General features: G+C 43.4%; 1 protein-coding gene across 1 annotated transcript in view; it reads right to left on the bottom strand.

Annotated features, from left to right (window-relative positions):
• Positions 1-2,249: 2,249 nt before the first annotated feature.
• SLC9A4 (solute carrier family 9 member A4) overlaps positions 2,250-20,091 on the bottom strand; it is a 56,378-nt gene continuing 38,536 nt past the window's right edge. The window contains exons 8-12 of the mRNA XM_002691184.7: positions 19,465-19,626; positions 12,713-12,809; positions 9,093-9,224; positions 7,749-7,836; positions 2,250-3,816 (exon numbers count right to left, since the gene is read on the bottom strand). Of these exons, the coding sequence (XP_002691230.2) occupies positions 3,461-3,816; positions 7,749-7,836; positions 9,093-9,224; positions 12,713-12,809; positions 19,465-19,626 (835 nt within the window). The 3' untranslated portion in view covers positions 2,250-3,460. The remainder of the gene's footprint in view (positions 3,817-7,748; positions 7,837-9,092; positions 9,225-12,712; positions 12,810-19,464; positions 19,627-20,091) is intronic.

The raw sequence follows: 20,091 nt of genomic DNA, 5'->3' as shown, positions 1-20,091 counted from the left end.
AACCCATGGTGGCTTGAACTGAACTGAGAAGAGATGAATTCTGTCTCTTTGTCTGGTTTGAGCTGAGATATTGATTTTCTTTTGCCATTGGATTGAGACCTTCACCATCAGCATTCCTGGTTATCTTGCCTTTTGGGACTCAGTGGGACTGTACCGTTGGCTTTCCTGGATCTCCAGTTTGCAAAGATGTATACACACACACACACACACACACACACACACATATATACATATATAATCTATATTAATATATATGAAATATAGAAAATATAAATACTATAAAATAAATAGGAGACACCCTGGTGACTCAGTGGTAAAGAACCTGCCTGCCAATGCAGGAGACCCAGGTTTGATCCCTGAATTGGGAAAATCCCCTGGAGAAGGGAATGGCAACCCACTCCAGTATTCTTACCTGGAAAATCCCATGGACTGAAGAGCCTGGAGGGCCACAGTCTGTGGGGTTGCAAAAGAGTCAGACATGACTTAGAGACTAAAGCAAACAGCAAAACATAAAATACATAAAATAAAAATACTATAAAATATATTGCTATTGTTCAGTAGTGTCTGACTCTTTGTGACCCTGTGGAGTGTAACCGGCCAGGCTCCTCTGTCCATGGGATTCTCAGGCAAGAATACTGGAGTGGCTTGCCACGCCTTCCTCCCAGGGATCTTCCCCACACAGGGAAGGAACCTGCATCCCTTGCACTGAAAGCTGTGTTCTTGACCACTGAGCCACCTGGGAAGCCCTACTTTGCAAATACTCATTTTCATTCTTGTCATGACTGAAATGTAATGAATAGTCTTTACAGATATTTTTAACAGAGAGCTGCCTGAAGTCTCAAGTGTGGTGTAGCAAAACTGCAAGAATTCCAGCAGTATTATCTAAATTCAGAACTTGAAATTCTGCTCCCGGGGTGTGGGTGGAAGGCAGCAAGCATTGTTTGCTAAATCCATGCTGGCTTGTGCTGCCTGCTCTGTGTGACTTTCCCGTGGGCGGGTCCCTGGATGAGGACCTGTCCTTTTGGCCTCTAAGAATACCTTTCCTCTTTCTGATTCGTTGTTTTTTTTTTTTTAACTCTGCATTTGTAACTTTGGGGACACCCTTGTCCCCCTTACACAGTCCCTTTTGAATACAGTATACTTAAATAACAGGGTTGCCTCCTGAACCGGATCCGGGACAAGAACAAACTCAAAACAAGGGCAGCCTTCACCAGCGAAACACAACACCAGCGAAACCCAGAATCCGAGTTTCACTTGCTCTTAGTCACCCAAAAAAACTCCTGTGAGGAAACAAAATAAATGAAACCCCGTGGAACCTTCCTTCCTTTTAAACTGGTCCAGAGCCATGATGCTAGGTGACCCTGTATTTTATAAGTTTCTAACTGGCTCTATTTCTCATATTTCCTTGAGTTCAAAGATAATATGTCAATAGAAATAAAATACAGAAATACAAATAATTGCTTACAGGATAATTCACGTTTTCACTTCACTGTACTACTGAATGGGAGATGCACACTCCCCATCAGTGATTTGGCTCCAGCCACTGCCAGCTTCCCAGGTGGCACTAGAGATAAAGAACCCGCCTGCCAATGCAGGAGACAAAAGAGACCCAAGTTCGATCCCTGGGTTGGGAAGATCCCCTGGAGGAGAAAATGGCAACCCACTCCAGTATTCTTGTCTGAGACATTCCATGGACAGAGGAGCCTAGCTGGCTACAGTCCATGGGGTCACAAGTAGTTGGACACGACTGCACACATATGCATGTTGATCCCAGATCTGCATTGCTCTGCCTGAAAACAGAGTAGTGACCCCCTTCATTCGTTTTGCAACACGGTTCTCGTTTCTCTGCTGAGTAAAATGTCTGTGAGTAGGGCAGGAATTGTGACTTCTTACCTGTCATACTTCTTGAGCATCCTTGGCTTGGAAGCTGGTTAGAGTCTCAGAAAGAAAAAGAATTTATTAAATCAAATACTGTGGGCAGATGAAACAACATATCACTTGCTAATTAGAGGAGTGGCCAGCACTGAGGCGGGTGTCTCTTTCATTCCCAGTAGCTTATGGCCCAATTAACAATTAACACCCACTAATGTTCTAAGAAAGAGCTTTCTGTCTGTGTGGCTGGGTTTTCTCAGGAGGAGTTAGAAATAAGATACTTGACAGAGTTGAGTTTGGAAAAAACAATTAAAAACTCCAAGAAACCACCTGCATTATTTGTGGATAAAACATACTTGCAAAATCTTTAGACAACATCAACATATTTGCTGATTTTATTTATATAAAAAATGACTTTCCTAATTTATAAAGTTGTCAAACATACTAGGCTTCTCGGGTGGCACAGTGGTAAAGAATCTGCCTGTCAATGCAGGAGACACAAGAGACACGAGTTTGATCCCTGGGTCAGGAAGATCCCCTAGAGGAGAAAATGGAAACCCACTCCAGTATTCTTGCCTAGAAAATTCCATGGACAGAGGAGCGTGGCAGGCCATAGTCCATGGGGTTGCAAAAGAATAGGACATGACTGAGCTACAGCACAAACATACTAGAAGCAGTCTTATACCGCAGGTTGGGAAGAAGAGAGACAGAATGCTCCTCTCATGTCACCTCCACCACAGCTGCAGAACCCTGAGTTAACATCATTTACAAAACAGAAATCCAGGATAGTAAGATAGCTCTTGTCAGCCCCTGGTGTCCACGTTTGTCCTAGAGAGAAGCCCATGGCCTCCTAGGGAAGCAGACCCTGAAGAGGCACCAGCCAGCTTCTCAAGGCCTCACTTTTGTCCCCTGGAAAATAAGAATGTCTGATATCACCTTCTCTAATGTCCCTCTAGCTCTGAGATGTGTTATGGACCACCGATGCTGTACAAGGGGCCTTCCTGGTAGCTCAGTGGCTTAGGATCCATCTGCCAGTGCAGGAGATGTGAGTTCAATCCCTGGGTCAGGAAGATCCCCTGGAGAAGGAAATGACAACCCACTCCAGTACTATTGCCTGGAGAATCCCATGGACAGAGGAGCCTGGTGGGCTATAGCCCAAAGGGTCACAAAGAGTCAGACACGACTGAGAAAGAGCACACACAGACATGAGCAGAGCCAAGGAGAATTACTGCCCAGTCCTGCTTATATCTCAGTAATTACACAAAGGGCACACTTGGTGAATACTTCCTGCGGGGATGGATGTCTGTCCTCTGCAGACAATTCAACTGTGAAGCACAGCTGAGAATATGGCAGAACCAGCAAGTGTACTCCTGGCCCTCTGAAAAATCTCCCTTACAGAGTCTTACAGAATCATGTGTAATAGAGTCTGACAGAATCATGTCTTATAGAATACAGAGTCTTGCTGTCTAATAGCTTCCAAAAACCCTAACTCTCTCCAGACCTCTGAACACCCTGCTTTCAACATAATCAGCAGACAGTGGACTCTGGAAAAACCCAGAAACAATCCCGTGGACATGACACCACGATACTACTTTCTTTGGAGCAAAGGGCTGTGGGACACGTTGCAGTCCCCGCCAGGTCTGAGCTCCGATGACAGTAGGGACCCAAATGCTGGGGTCTCCTCCTTACTCTCCTCCTCGGATTCGAACTCCTCATCCACTGCGTGAAAGAGCGGTTTGGGCCTCAAGATCGCCCTTCCGCCCCTGCCCAGGTGCTCTTCTCGGCCAGCGTTTCTCCGGTAACCGAAGTGCAGTGGCGTCCCTGCTCCGTGTAAGCGCTTCATCGGGATGACTTCAGGTGTCCATCGTCTTTCCTGAATCGTCCCCGTTGGAGAGTGTGTGTTGAACGTGATGGGAGGGAGTTCTGAGTCACTGCCGTCGTGATCTGGGAAAGTATGACGAAAGGAAAAAGAACAGGATTTAAGATCCGAGAGTGGGGACATCATATCCAGATGCAGGAACGAAGAGGGTGGCCTAGTCCTCCTGGTGTTTCAGCTCCTACGCTCACCTGTGGCATCAGGTGAAGTCACGTGGCTGGGCACCCATCGCCATGGTCCATCCATAGAGCTTGCTCCTCCTGTCCCAGTCTTCCTGGGCTTTAGGAGGGGTGTCCAGGCAGGACCTCTCTATTTATACCACCAAGTGGGCCCCAAAGGCAAAAGAGCCTTGGAAGAATGTATGTAGGCCTCAAAGCAGCAGGAAGTTCCTACACATCTAGGGAAGGGGTGTCCTAACCCAGGAGGACACGGACTGAGTAGGGAGGGACAGTGATCCCCATGTCACAGCCCCGTGAGCTGTGGGGACTATCTGCTGAATGCCCCACCTCCCTCCACGCCCTCCCCTAGAGCCCTGATGGGCATTCGCTGGCCTTGTTCTGTGGGATAAAGACAGATAAAGATTTGGGGAGAAAGTGAGTGCAAACAACTGTGCCCAGATACAGATGGAGAATTATCTCAAATATCAATTATCTGACATTTGATTACAATTCTCTGATAAAATTAAGTCCCACTTCACTACTTTTCCTTCTCAAATTTCTGGGTTACCCACTCCTTTTGCTCACCTAACAAAATTTAGAGGCACTTCTCTGGTGGCTCAGACAGTAAAGAACCTGCCTGTCGATGCAGGAGACCTGGTTCAATCCCTGGGGTGGAAAGATCCCCTGAAGGAAGGCATGGCAACCCACTCCAGTGTTTTTGCCTGGGAAACCCCGTAGACAGAGAAGCCTAGTGGGCTACAGTTCATAGGGTCACCAAGAGTTGGACACAACTGAGCAACTAACAACAAAAAAGAACCCATGAAATTTAGAACCAATTGAGCACATTTGAGGGGAAAAAAAATTCACTGGGACTAAGATTTCATTTAGTGTCTAGATTAATTCACATTGAACTGACATTTTAAAGCATCATCTTCCTTTGAAGAACACCCCTATCTACCCAAGTCAAGACTTCTATGAGGTCCCTCAGTGGTAACAGTCATAATGGCTAATATTTCTTGCTTCCCAGGTGGCTCAGTTGTAAAGAATCTAACTGCTAATATGGAGATGCAGGAGACTCAGGCTCAATCCCTGGATCAGGAAGATCCCCTGGAATAGGAAACAGCAACCCACTCCAGTATTCTTGCCTGGAGAATCCCACAGACAGAGAAGCCTGGCAGGTTACAGTTCATTAGGTCACAAAGAGTTGGACACAACTGAGCACAAGCATGGATATTTCTTGCACACTTACTTGGTTGCAGGCATTGTTCTAAGAGTTTTATCTGTGCTAAATGGCTTCACTCAGGGCAACACTTTTCTCTGTGAGGGGTACCAACATTCTCCTCTTTACAAAGAGGTAATGAAGCATGGAAAAGTAGAGTTTTATGTTTTCTTCATGTAAGTCCTATATATATTTTCCTACGACTTTGTCATTTTTATTGAGAGCATATGTGAGATGTCTTTCAGGGCATCTATTGAAACAGCCGTTAGACCTATTTACCTGGTGAATAATGCAAATGCATTTCCAAATGTTAAACAAACCCCACCTCTGGGATAAGTCCTTTTTTTTAAGGTATAGTAAGCCTTTAATATTCTGCTGTTATTTTATTTATGACTATTTAAGATTTGTACATTAGTAGTTGAAGCTGCTATCATAGCTTGTGATATTGACATTCATCTCAAGAAATGACTGGAGACTGTCAGGCTGTCTATCATTCAAGCAACCTAACAGCACCAGCTGTTTGTACCCGGAAGAGTTTTAAAAATTAAACAACTATACACCCTATAGCTGCTGTTATTTTGTTTTGTTTGTTTGCTTTTGTGTGATAGCTCTTTTTATCATAAAATAATGCTACTTACAAGAGTGTGACCTGGGAATAGATGACTAGATCAATGATACAGAATTAAGAGTCTAAAACTCTCTTTGGGCATGCTCAGTTGCTTAGTCCTGTCTGAGTATTTGTGACCCTATGATAATAGCCCACCAGGCTCCTCTGTCCATGGGATTTCCCAGGCAAGAATACTGGAGCGGGTTGCCATTTCCTCCTCCAGGGGATCTTTCTAATCCAAGGATCCAACTTGCATCTTTTGCATTGGCAGGTAGATTCCTTAGCAGGGTGCCATCTGGGAACCCCATGGGGCTCTCATATAATTGACTATCATTAAGTCATTAATATGATTACTAGGTTCCTATCTATTGACAGCAAAATGTTTCCACAACATAAGGCTGAGTGAACTGGACGATTCACAAAAATTCCCAAACAATGACTATCCTGTGACAATGTATCATGTAGTGCTATGTGTGATTTTTTTTTTTAAAGCAGGTTGTGGTAGGATAAGGACCAGAATGATGTAGGTAGAATTATAGAAGGATGCTTACCAAAATACTCTACAGTGAATATCTCTGGGTGCTGGGGTTTTCAAGTGCTTTCAACCTTCTTTTTTTATGCTTTTCTCTACTGGTTGATTTTTATTTTATATCAAACATGCTTTTATATCAGAAAAAGTTTCATTGTAAGGAATAATTATATTCATTCTTCAAATATTTAATTCTCAAATCCTATGTGTTTAGTTTATTTACATTTCCAATGTGATTTTTAGTCTTAAAAATTTTGTAATATTAGAACAGAGAACGTGGCATATCATATGTCACTTTATGCTAATAGAAAATCAATTTATATACATTTAAAAATAACAGCTTTTATGAGCACAATAGGCAATTTCAATAATTCTAAAATTCTATTTAAGTATTAGATATTAAGGGCTTCCTTGGTGGCTCAGTGGTAAAGAATCCACCTTCAATGCAAGAGATGCATGAGACACTGGTTTGATCCCTGGGTTCGGAAGATCCCCTGGAGGAGGTCATGGCAACCCACTCCAGTATTCTTCCCTGGAGAATCCCATGGACAGAGGAGCCTGGTGCCCCATAGGGTCACAAAGAGTTGGACACGACTGAGCATGCATTAGATATTAAATGGGAAATATCCAATAAGTAAATTTGGTGAAAGTATTTTAGTAAAATATAGCCAACTTTGGAGAATTCTTCTAATTTATAAACCACAGATGAATCCTATAACTTTAAAAAACTGCCCATTTTATGTTTCTCTAAGTCAAGGGTTGGCAATTGATGACCCCCAGGTATATCACCCTGCTGTATCTTTTGGTACAGCTCTTGAGCTAAGACTGATCGTTACATTTCTAAATGGCTGAAAAAAATTTTAAGAATATTTCTCAATAAGTAAAAATTACACAAATTTCACTATTTATCACTAAAGTTATTAATTCAATTAATAAAAGCTATGGTTGTTCCTGTAGTCATGTATGGATATGAGAGTTGGACCATAAAGAAGTCTGAGTGCTGGAGAATTGATGCTTTTGAACTGTGGTACTGGAGAAAATTCTTGAAAGTCCCTTAGACTGAAAGGAGATAAGCCAGTCAAACCTAAAGGAAATCAACTCTGAGTATTCATTGGAAAGACTAACGCTGAAGCTGAAGCTTCAATACTTTGGCCACCTGATGCAAAGAGCCAACTCATTGGAAAAGACCCTGATGCTGGGAAAGATTGCGGACAGGAGGAGAAGGGGAAGACAGAGGATGAGATGGTTAGATAGCAGCACTGATTCAATGGACATGAGTTTGAGCAAACTCCTGGAGATAGTGAAGACAGGGAAGCCTGGAGTGCTGCAGTCCATGGGGTCGCAAAGAGTCATGACTCAGCAACTGAACGATAACAACAATTGTGTTCTCTCTTGCTTGTCATGTGTATACTGATGTAATATTCTTGGTTTTGCCTTTTGACCTACAAGCCTGAAAATAAAGAGAAGCAGCCGTGGATGCAAGTTACCTGTGAATTCAGCCACCTTCATGTCTCTGCCTGCTGGCAGAGGCTTGCTATAGGGGAAGGAGAGGTAGCGGATGTTCTTGGTACCAGCCTGCAGGCAACAAGGAGAAATAAAAAGAAGAGTCAGCCCCTGTAACTGAGGGCATCACATGGCAAACAAGGAGGATACAGAGTCTTAATGGAGCATCCTGTTTGCATCACTGCCTTTCAGTTACTTTAGTTTAAGGAAAACAATGCTTCCACCTTCAGTATTTTTCCCTTCCCTCTCCTGATGGAACAGACCATGATAAACCTCTCCAAGTTCCTCCCGTGGCCCCACTGGGATCAGGGTAGAGATTAGGAGCTACTCCAAATTCAATGTCCATCCAGCGTCTCCTTTTAAGATTGCCTGGTGTGTGCTCAGTTGTGTCCAGCTCTTTGCGACTCCATGGACTGTAGCCCGCCAGGCTCCTCTGTCCGTGGCATTCTCCAGGCAAGAATACTGAAGTGGGTTGCCATGCCCTTCTCCAGGGGGTCTTCTTGATCCAGAGATCGAACCCGCATCTCCTGTGTCTCTTGCATTGCAGGCAAATTCTTTACTGATGAACCACCTAGGAAGCCCAAGATGTGGCCTCAAAAGGAGCAGTTAAGATGCACAGCTGGTGCCATGAAGATAAGGTCCAAGAATCTTGGCAAGAACAAATTCCTCCCTGTGTCTTCCTGGTAGAGAAGCAAGCTTCCTGATCCTTGGGTCCCCCATCCATGGAGGGGCCCCTGGAGTCCAGTCTCTGGCCACCATGGGAGCTCGTCTAGCCTCACAGTCCAGGGAGTATGTTCCAGTCACTGGCTCATCCTGAGCAGGTGCGGTTTGCTGCCCCATACCCCATGGACTTCCAGGTGGCTCAGTGGTAAATAATCCACCTGTCAATGCAGGAGGCCTGGGTTTGATCTCTAGATCAGGAAGATCCCCTGGAGAAGGAAATGGCAACCCACTCCAGTATTCTTCCCCGGGAAATCCATGGACAGAGGAGCTTGGTGGGCTACAGTTCATCGGGTTGCAAAAAGTTGGACACAGCTGACTGACTGAACAACAACAACCCCGGGGACAGTTCGGGCCCCAAAGGCCCCCTAGGAACCTGATTAAAAACAGACAATGGACAGTTAGTCTCACATTAGTGTGGGTTGGAGCTTGGGCCCCAAAAGCCCTGGGCTGAGAGAAGGGGGTGTCTGCTGTCCCGTACCCCCTTCGCTTTGTCTTACTCTGGCACCAAGGGAGTGGTTGTTTGTTTAAACAGTGATGGGAGTCACCCGAGGAGGCCCTGGTCGGGGACTGGCCCAGCTCGGGGTGAGTTGGTGTCTGCCCCTTACCGGCTTCCCCCAGGGCAGGCTGTGCCCTTTCTTCACGCTCTCCCTGAAGGTGTTCCGACGGCGGATCAGAATCTCCTTCGCCTGCTTCTCGCTTGTCTGGGGTTGGAGGTTGTATTTGTTGTAGGACAAGGTCTGCAGAAAGAGGGGGCATCGAACATGTACTGACATCTCTGCACAGCTTCCAGCTCTGGAGACCACGGGAAAGTCATGCACAAAAACTAGTAGAGGGACTCCCTGGTGGTGCAGAAGCTAAGACTCCAGGTTGCCGATGCAGGGGACCCAGGTTCTATCCCTGGTCAGGCAACCAGATATCACATGAGGTAACTAAGAGTCCACTGGCTGCAACTAAAGATCCTGCAAGATGGAAGTGATGAAGATGGAAGATCCCGTGTGCCACAACTAAGATCTGGTGCACCCAAATACATATTTTAAAAAAATGATTAGTAGAAGGAGAAGGTGACACCCACGCCCTCTGAGCCTCTGCCTCAATTACAGAGATGCAATCTGCGGCTCTGGAGGAAAGGTCTGAGATCCGGGCCAGCCCACCAGGACGGAGCTGCAGTTGAAGCCCATGCCCCTGGCTCGCAGGGGCAGTGGCCCCCGCTGTGCTGTCATCCTGTGACCCTCAGAGTGGTCCTCCCAGAGGTACAGATGCCCAACTGTAGACGCCTCCTTTGTGACCATCCTCAGCACTGTAGAACGGTCAGTGTTGCTAATGGTCTTCCACTAGCAACGAGGTAGACAGACAGTTGTCCTGAACTGCAACCTTGAATTTTCCTTCAAGAGAACAAGAGAACTGTGGTGGAGGGAGGAGTCACGTGACCTATGTCAAGACAGCATGATAACCAACCAGGACCTCCTGTATAGCTCTTGGAACTCTGCTCAGTATTCTGTAAAAAGCTAAATGGGAAAAGAATCTGAAAAAGAATGGACACATATAGATGTGTAACTGAATCACCGTGCTGTACACCTAAAACTAACACATCATTAATCAATGACACAAATAAAAAACAAAAATTTTTTAAAAATAGGAAAAAAATAAAGGAGACTTTAAGGGGAAAAATGTGGCTAATTCCAACTGCAATGTACTGTATTAGCTACATACTGATTCTGAAGACATTAATTTTTTAAAAAGAATATAAAATATCTTATTGGTAATTTTTATATTTATGACATGTTGAAATATTTTTGATGTGTGTCCATGCGTGCGTGCTAAGTCACTTTAGTCATGTCTGACTCTCTGTGACCCCATGGACTGTAGCCTTCCGGGTTCCTCTGTTCATGTGACTCTCCAGGCAAAAATACTAGAGTGGGTTGCCATGCCCTCCTCCAGGGTGTCTTTCCAACTCAGGGATAGAACCCATGTCTCTTATGTCTCCTGGATTGGCAGGCAGGTTCTTTTACCATTAGCTCATAAAGTGGGTTAAATAAAATATATTATGAAATTAAAGAAAAAAAAAGATGGGACGAGAAAGGAAAGACAGAAAGGGCAGGACAGGTGAGTCTCGTTCTCTCATGAAACATAAGTAGAAGCAAAAGTCGTCTCCGGTAGAGCCCCTGGATTTACCATGTATGTTCTCCCCACAGGACTCACTATCACCTATCTGCTCATCTCAGCAAGGAAGGGAGAGCCTACAAAGCTTAGAAGGGAGAAACCTGGAGGGCGACTGAATAGGCCCTGATAAAAGAAGAAGAAAGATGACTATCTAGGAACCTGATAAGAAAAGAGACGATGGACAGTTAGCCTCATTTTACGGTGGGTTGGAGTTCCAGTATCTCTCTTATTTCTGAGTGAGTGAGTGAAAGTCACTCAGTTGTGCCCGGCTCTTTGTGGCCCCATAGACTACACAGTCTGTGGAATTCTCTAGGCCAGAATACTGGAATGGGTAGCCTTTCCCTTCTCCATGGTATCTTCCCAACCCAGGGATCAAACCCAGGTCTCCTCCATTGCAGGCAGATTCTTTACCAGCTGAGCCACAAGAGAAGCCCAAGAACACTAGAGTGGGTAGCCTTTCACTTCTCCAGCAGATCTTCCTGACCTAGGAATCAAACTGGGGTCTCCTGCATTGCAGGCAGATTCTTTACCAACTGAGGACTTTCTCTAACCTCACTCTCCACCTCCATGGGGAAAGTCTCAGTACCAGGCACCCTTGGGGCTGTGACCCTCCCTAAGCAGGCTGGTGTTCTTTCAACCAGGAAATTCTACCTACTTATCTAAGGCAGAAAGTGATAGTCCTGTGGAAATGGTTTCACTTGGAAAGATTTGAAAGCTGCTGGGTTTACTTGACGCGTGCTATCTGCTGCTGACCTGCGTTCCTCCAGCAGGTGCAGGGCCTTTTGCTGACACATTCCCCTTGATCACTGACCTTCTCAAAACAGCAGCCAGAACACATTCACCTACCCCAGATCATGTAATTCTGAAGTCATGGAAAGAGCTATGGCTAGGCAGTTCGAAGACCTGGGTTCTTAACTCAAATTTGTTTTGTGACCTTAAACAAGTTAGATAACTCTCCAAGGGCTTCCAGGGTGGCTCAGTGGTAAAGAACCCACCAGCCAATGCAGAAGACTTGGGTTTGAGCCCTGGGTTGGGAAGACCCCCTGGAGAGGAAAATGGCAACCCACTCCAGTATTCTTGCCTGGAAAATCCCATGGACAGAGGAGCCTGGTAGGCTAGAGTCCATGGGGTCACAAAGAGTCAGACATGATGATGACAGAAAAAAACAAAACAACTCTTCTAACCTCAGCATCTTCTACTTGAAAATGAGAAACTGTGACTAAATGATTTTGGGGGATCCCATGACATAGTTGCAAAAACCAAGGCCCTAGCAGTAAACTCACTTATAACCCTACTCAACAATTGGGATGGTCCACTGAATCCTCACCCTTAAAGAGCTCCTAATTAGAGGACATTGGTATACATGTCATTTGATTAAATCAAAATTTCAGAAGAACTCACCTGAATAGCCTCTATACCTTTTCCAAAACTGATAAATAGTACGCTTGATAGGTCTCTTTTGTGTGTGTGTGGGGGGGGGGGGTGGAAATAGATAGATAGATAGATAGATAAATGTATATTGGCCAAGTGGCATGTGAGATCTTAGTTCCCAGACCAGAGATAGAACCCATGCCTTAGAAACTTGGTGTCTTAACCATTGGACTGCTGGGGAAGTCCCTGATATGTCTCTCTTTTTTTCCTCAGGCTTTCAGCACTGTGGTTTTGATATTTTAATCTAAACCATCCCAGTTTTCTAAGCTCTATTACAACCAATTATGCTGAGACAGCTCCATCACCACTGGCATCCTGGGGCCATATTTCTTCCCTGGTGGACAAGCTCCATCATCGGTCTGTCTCTGAAGGGGGAGGGAGCCCTGCTGATCCTGGAAAGCCAGGTCTGCAGGGTTGGGGCAGCCTGACCCCTACGGCCAGCAACTGGATCTGCATTTCTCTTTCTACCACGGGGGGCCAATTTTGCTGCAGAAACATAACAATTAACTTTCTGTTTTCCAAACAAAGCAGAGAGAAATTGCTCAGCAGGAAGGCTGCTTGGGAGAGGGTAACCCGAACAAGAACTGATATCTGGAGGACCGGTTCCAATAAGGGACAAGTCTTACATACACACCCTTTGTCGAACTTGATACATGTTGCGTGTCAGGATGTCCCTCATGGACTCCACATCTTCAGGGGAAAGTCTTTTGGTTTCTTGTGTCTTCTGGACCCTGGAAACATCATTGGAGGGAAGCCAAGCATTATTCTTTCATCTTGGCAAGACAAGTACAAAACCATCAATTTACTTTTAGGAGTTCCAATACCCAGAACCCCTGTTTTTCCATAAGCTTTCTTATTGTTTTAGGAAATTTGTAGAAAATATTGGCACATGTGCCTTGACTTGCATTTTGAACATATAGTTTCTTTGTCTATAACTTTTATGTGAGGATTATTCTAACTCATATATATATATACACATATAATTTTTAAAATTTTAATAGGCTTTTTATTTCAATGTACATTAGGAAAAATTACTACCAGCATATCAAACCACGTATTTACATTAACAATATAAATTTCCTATTTTAAAATCTTACAAAATATTTTTGCCCATAAAAATTTCTACTATATGTAAGGTGTAAAGAATAATATAATAATAAAGCATGCACACATCCACCATGCAGCATAGAAACAGAACATTATGAATAATTAGTGTTTCCTCCTCTTTGTCTCTCCCTGAACATTTCAGAAGTTTAATCAAGTCTGCGAATTTGGTAGTTGTCCCTCCATTGCCTAATGCATTTTTAAAAACTGGTGACAAACCAGTTATTTTTTCCTCCATATCTATTATGAACAGATATGTTTATAAAAAAATAAAAATCAATGATTAGAAAATACATTCTTAGAAAAGATACCACAAAATGTAAATCAAATAATTCACTGTTCGAGTCAACACAAATTAGCTTATTCCTTGAAGGCTCACAGATAACACCGTGTAGTCACCACATCTGGAACAGCACTAATTTATGCTTCCCAGGTAGCTCAGTGGTAAAGACTCTGCCTGCCAATGCAGAAGACACAGGTTCGAACCCTGGGTAGGGAAGATCCCCTAGAGAAGGGAATGGCAACCCACTCCAGTATTCTTACCTGGTAATTCCGTGAACAAAGGAGCCTGACAGGCCCCAGGTTGCAAAGAGTTGGACATGACTTAACAACTAAACAACAACAACCTATCCAGTATTAAAACTTTGAGTACATTTATCTTGGAATTCTCTCTTTAGGGATTTTATCTCGGGTTAAAGAATAATGGGAAGAAACTAAAATCATATTTTACAAAGAGAGTTAAACTATCTCCACCTCCACCAGGAAAACCAGCCCAGCTTGGAGACACTGGACCCTCTGAGATTCTAGAAGCAGTTGACTTCTGGCCTCCTTGACCATGAGCACCTCCACCCCCCACCCCCTCCTAAAAGGGCTCAAAAGCTAAGTCAGGGCCAGGTTAGCCAACAATGCACAATTGTCCTCGGAGGTTCTCAGTCATGACATCGCTATGTGCAGAATTCTCGTGTGACATACATATTCAATTTCAATCACTTGAGTCTAGAGGTTGTAATTCCTAAAAACTTACTGTATGAATCATATATGCTCACTGTAGAACATATGAACAAAAAAGGAGAGAACTAAGGAAAATTAAATCTATCTTTTAATACTGTCACCTCCCTTGACATCTTGGTATAAACCCTTAAGGAGTTGTGATTTTTTTTTCTTTTCTAGCTGCAGTTTTTCGAAATGCACACGTGTGCTGATTTACTATTCTCCACGTATGCGTGCATGCTCAGTTGTGTCCAACTCTCTGAGGCCTCATGGACTGCAGCCCGCCAGGCTCCTCTGTCCATGGGATTTCCCAGGCAAGAATATTGGAGTGGGTTGTCATTTCCTTCTCCAGGGGATCTTCCCAACTCAGTGATCAAACCTGCATCCCTCGCATGGGCAGGTGGATTCTTTATTACATGCTTCTAAAGGTCTTAGGATAATTGATCGTAAAGATGAGTAGTTAATGCTTTCAATACAGGCCACTTTTTAAGTCCTTTCCCCCCTCAAACAGTAGCGTCATTGCCAATAAATAGCAAAGACATTTTGTAAATAATGTACAACCGGTAAAAGGATTTCAACCATTTGAATCCTGAAAAACCACAGGACGCCAGCATTTACTTAGCAATGCAATCTGCCAACGGACTAATACCTTTCTATTAAATCAGTGAAATCAGTTTCTATATATCAGAGCTGAAAATATCAACAGTATTGGTGTTCCGTTACCACCCTCAGTGATTTAAACAATATTATCAGGCTATTTCAACCTAAATGTCCTTCAAACAAAATTCACTCTGATGTAGATACACCCACGTGTTCCCACAATCCGCATCTGCACACATTCCTTTATTATGGTGGAAGGAATCTATTGCTAAACAGAAACTACAGCTAATCAAAGAGTTCCACTTCTTGTGTTCATAATAAACTGACCAAAGAGGGAAAAACCATGGGTAAAGGAAATGATAAAGTTAAACCTGAGATAGGAGATCTAATTTGGCATTCTCCCCAGTTTATAATTAACCATTTTGGGAAGGATCAGATTGAGTTAAAGCCCATTTAGGTTGCTGGTTGGGTATATAATGCAGGGATCCCAGAGGCACTGCCTCTTATTAATCCACACTGAGAAGCTGTAGCTAGAAAATTATAAGGAAGAATTACTGACCCAAGCACGGTGATGCATACATTTTCCTACCTGCTACTTCATTAGCAAAATCACCCCTGAAATGATCATATCATGACCACAGAAAAGATAAAAACCACAGAAAAACTGAATGTTAGTAATCTCTAGGTCAGAAAAGTAAAATTATAAACTAAAAGACGCTTGGCACTGGAAGAAGACAGAAAGGAAGTCTTAATCACCTTAAAGAAAAGGTCACTGGTAATTTCATGGCCATTCAGATCAAACTGGGAAAACTGGGGTGTAAATGTGTTTGAATGAAAGGTTCAGATTTCTCTTAATCTTTTTAAAAAAAATCAGAGGCTCTAATAATGTAAAAAGAATTTTCAGGACTTCCCTGGTGGTTCAGTGGTTAAGAATCTGCCTGCTAATGCAGGGGACATGGGTTTGATCCCTAGGCCTGGAAGATCTCACATGCCATGCAGCAACTAAGTCTGTGCATCACAAGTACTGAAGCCTGCATGCACTCGAGCCGGGGCTCCACAGCAAGAGAAGCCGGTGCGATGAGAAGCACCACCACTGGAGAGTGGTCCCTGATCTCCACAGCTAGAGACAAGCCCACGCACAGCAAGGAAGACCCAGAGTGGTCAAAAATAACAATAAATACATAAATTTATTTTTAAAAAGAGGTCTCAATTCTAAACACAGCAATGTAGGTATGAAATCTAGTAGATGTTATATTCATGCCATAATCTGAAGTCCCAAAAGATCGAACATATCTGGATTTATCTGGAAGAATCCATGCTCCTTTAGTAGCTTTATACATGAAATCCAGGAAAATGTATGTTGACCAAAGGACGTGCTCACTGAGTAAACAGTGGTACCAACAGCTCTTCTCTGTGTGTGGCTGCCTCGTGTCTTTTCAGAAAGGTCACCAAAGTGGCCATCACTGAGGATGAGTGAGGACTCATCGTGGCCCCGGCTCCCCACAAGACGATATTCCATCACAGAAGTGAACACAGTGTGAGAATCTTCATTCTAGAGCCTTTGGTGTCAGCATGTACGACTATAAACCTATACCTGGCAATATGTGATCAATTGAAAAATTCTTAAATTATAATCAACCAATATGTGCTTTTTTTTTTTTAATAAATGACCTTATAAGTATTTGGGAGTTTTTAAAGACAATATTTGGAAGTCATATAGCTGTAGTGTTTATGCCTATGTGTTTATTATAAATATTTTAATATCTCTTTGTGTGCTGAGTTGTTTCAGCAGTGTCTGAGCCTGCCAGGCTCCTCTGTCCATGGGATTCTCCAGGCAAGAATACTACAGTGGGTTGCCATGCCCTCCTCCAGGGGATCTTCCTGACCCAGGGATCGAACCGGAATCTCTTATGTCTCCTGCACTCGTAAGCAGATTCTTTACCACTAGCGCTTTAATAGCAACCACATATTTTTTTAATCAGCTTGAGCCTCCACCCACTGATGTTTCTGAAGAGCTTACTGCTCATGGGTAAAGCAAGGTGCCTCATATTTAGAATAATAATCCAAATACATACTTATCTATGCAATAGAGTTGTTTTGAGACTCAAATAAAATAATGCATGTAAAAGTAACGGAATTCCCTAGAATCAGCATCGTCTACAGCGTGCCATACACAACTTCTGGGGGTAGTGTTCTCCTGAAGGTCACCGAGTTTAGAAATCTTAACCTCTTGGAGAACAATTGCTTCAACTTCTAAAGAAAAAAAATATGTGTGCGTCTTGTTGTTATGCTCTCATAGAGAATCACAAAAAGCGAGCTGAGTACACACTTCTTTTTCCTATTATTGTATGAAGGTTTGTTTTTTAAGAAATTAGCTGCTTTGATCTTAGGAGAGGAATTCCTCTTTGCTTGATGTCCTACAGATTTCTGATGAGATCAAATGAAGGCAATTTAAATACTAGACTTGTAGTAAATATCGATTTTAAAAAACCTCTCCCACCTTGGTTAACTAACTAGTTTGGGCTACAGGAGGGGGTATCTCTAAGCTATAAGGCTCTCTTACTAATCTTGAATGTCAGAAAAATAACTGACTCAATCCAAACACAGCCTCCAAATGAAACTGGATTAAAATTTGCCTTGAGGTCACCTGCTTATGAGCAATACAAAATAATACAGAGATCCAAAATATGTTTTAGCACACAACAGATTGGTCTCATTTGAGATAAGCACCCCTATCCCAGACAAGTCCTCACATCACTAGTGAGTAGATGTTTGAGGATGTTCCTCGTGATCTAAACTGCCTGCACCTCTCCTGTTGAGCATTAAAAGTGAAAAAAAGTGAAAGTGTTAGTCGCTTAGCTGTGTCCAACTCTTTGACATCCCTTGGACTATAGCCCACCAGACTCCTCTGCCCATGGGGATTCTCCAGGCAAGAATACTGGAGTGGGTAGCCAGCCATTCCCTTCTCCAAGGGATCCTCCCGATCCAGGGATCAAACTCAGGTCTCCTGCATTGCAGGCAGATGCTTTACTGTCTGAGCTGCCAGGGAAACTTCGGGTAAGGGGATGCCCAAAAGTTCAGGAATTAAGTGATGTAGGATTTGAGTGCAATGCTGTAGAAAATAAAAGTAAATGCAAAATTATCAGTGATGAATGAAATAGCAACATTTTAAACAAAGGCAAGATCAATATCTCCCACTTTTCTTCCTGTCTCAGGCTCTCATATGGCTCATCACGTCACTGCCAATTAATATTTGTCATCATCTTCTCATTTTAGGATCGGAAGTTTCCTTAAAGCTATGTAAAACCCACCAACAAACCAACCAACCACAAAAGCAGTCTCACCAAGAAATAAGGCAGAAAGCTTTCTGTTTATACCGAGACGCCCTCAGGGATGCTCCTTTAGATCTTTTCCCCAGACTGGGATTTTTCCCACTTAAGAAAGGTGATGGTTTTTCTGATTCATTAGCAAGTAAGGGTGAGAAATAACACTCAGGCATTGAGGACAAGTTGATTCTTATCTCTTGTCTGTTTGCTTTTCAAACATGAGGAGGTTAGGAGAAGGTGGATATTCCTGATCTTCTAAAGATGCCAGGGTGGAGAGGCTGGAGTCACTTATGCTAAATATACATCGTGACTACTTTCCCCAATTTGTGCATTGTTTCTTGGAGGAAAACTGGGCATCCTTGGTAGGGGGTGGGATAATTCTTATGACACTGAAGGGGTTCTTATAAATTCAGATCAATGTCAACGTGCTCAGTCATGCCCCACTTTTTTCCACCTCCTGGACTGTAGCCTACCAGGCTCCTTTGTCCAAGGGATTTCCCAGGCAAGAATACTGGAGTGAGTCACCATTCCATTCTCCAGGGTATCTTCCTGACCTAGGGATTGAACCCATATCTCCTGCATCAGCAGGCAGATTCTTTACCACCGCAGCACCTGGGAAGCCTCCATCAGAGGCCTAAAATTTCTACCAGCTCTTGGGACTACCGCCTTCCAGGTGCTCTGGCTGAAGCACCAGGTTTCAAAGGGGATCCTCTTATAATGATGCAGTATGTACCAGACTTACCTCTCCCTACACTGCCTCTTTACCAACTCCCTAAGGTCCCCTGGCCCCTCCATGCTCCTGCTCACAGCTGGTCTCACATAGACTCAAGCCATCTCCCAACTTCCCACAGATCTTTGCCTGAGACACAATTACAAACACAGCCTTCTCTTTAAATATCCCACCAATCACCACAGCTCTTGCTCCTACCCCCTCATCCCCCAATCCCAGTTAGCATCCTAGGATGCATACCTGGTCTTTCATAGAAGACAGGAAGAGACGACTCATGGGAGAAGACAATGTAAGACTAGCAGAGGCACACCAGCAGGGCTTAAAGGGTAGACATGTCTGACCAGGAAGAGAAAGACTTCTAAAATGTGCTAAAAATATTCTATAAACTAACTCGCCCCTCCCTCCCAAAGAAAGATGTCAAAAAACTCTCCTTTTCTTGCTAGAAAGTACTTTAGGTGAAATCGATGGAGCATGGACCAAGCTACAAGGAGCCAAGATGTAGATGTTATTCATCTCATTTTTGCTTTGTTGTATCTCTGCCTCTTCACTCCTAGGATCACCTTTAAATAGAACAATGAGCTACTGCTCTCTGTAACTCTGACACTGAAAGTCCAGATCAAGGGCAATGTCACTTACCGACGGGGGGTGGAAAAGGCTGTAGAACTTAGAACCCCCGACTCCACCATCTCAATTGCTTGTTTCATTTCCAGCTTCTTGTACAAGGAAACAAGGCTTGATTTTGGCAGATTCTTTCGGATGAGGATTTTCCGTAAGTATTTATGATCAAATTTCTTAAACCTGAAAATGAAAATCAAAATTTTGGAAATCTTCAGTCTCTGTCATGTTATGTAAGTATATACACTTTTCTTGAAACAAACTCCCACTTAACTGTATTATTCTCAAAAACACCAGGACAGTGCCTGGAATTCATAGACTCTGAACACTTTTTTTTTTTTTAATCATAGAATTCATACACTTTTTTTTAAATAAAGAAAGAACGGCCAGATGGCCTGAATACATTGAAAATCAACCTAACTAAAGGAAGGGACAGCTATAATCAGGGCAAAAAGTAGGCATTAGATGGGAAGCAGGAGAGACCAGTTCAGTTCCAGTTGTGGGAGAAGAAAGGAGGGGTTGATCGGGGCTTTTGTTGGCCCATCCTGGTAACTGTAATAGTGGCAGCTGCACTTACAGCGATGCTGGCCTATTCAGCCAGAACCCATACGTTTAAATAGCCTGGTAGTTACAGTAGTTTCATTCATT

Source organism: Bos taurus, chromosome 11, assembly GCF_002263795.3.
Source record: "Bos taurus isolate L1 Dominette 01449 registration number 42190680 breed Hereford chromosome 11, ARS-UCD2.0, whole genome shotgun sequence".
In the NCBI taxonomy this organism is placed as follows: domain Eukaryota; kingdom Metazoa; phylum Chordata; class Mammalia; order Artiodactyla; family Bovidae; genus Bos; species Bos taurus.
The sequence above is the reverse complement of the archived record's forward strand: the minus strand, read 5'-3'. Positions and strand labels throughout refer to the sequence as shown.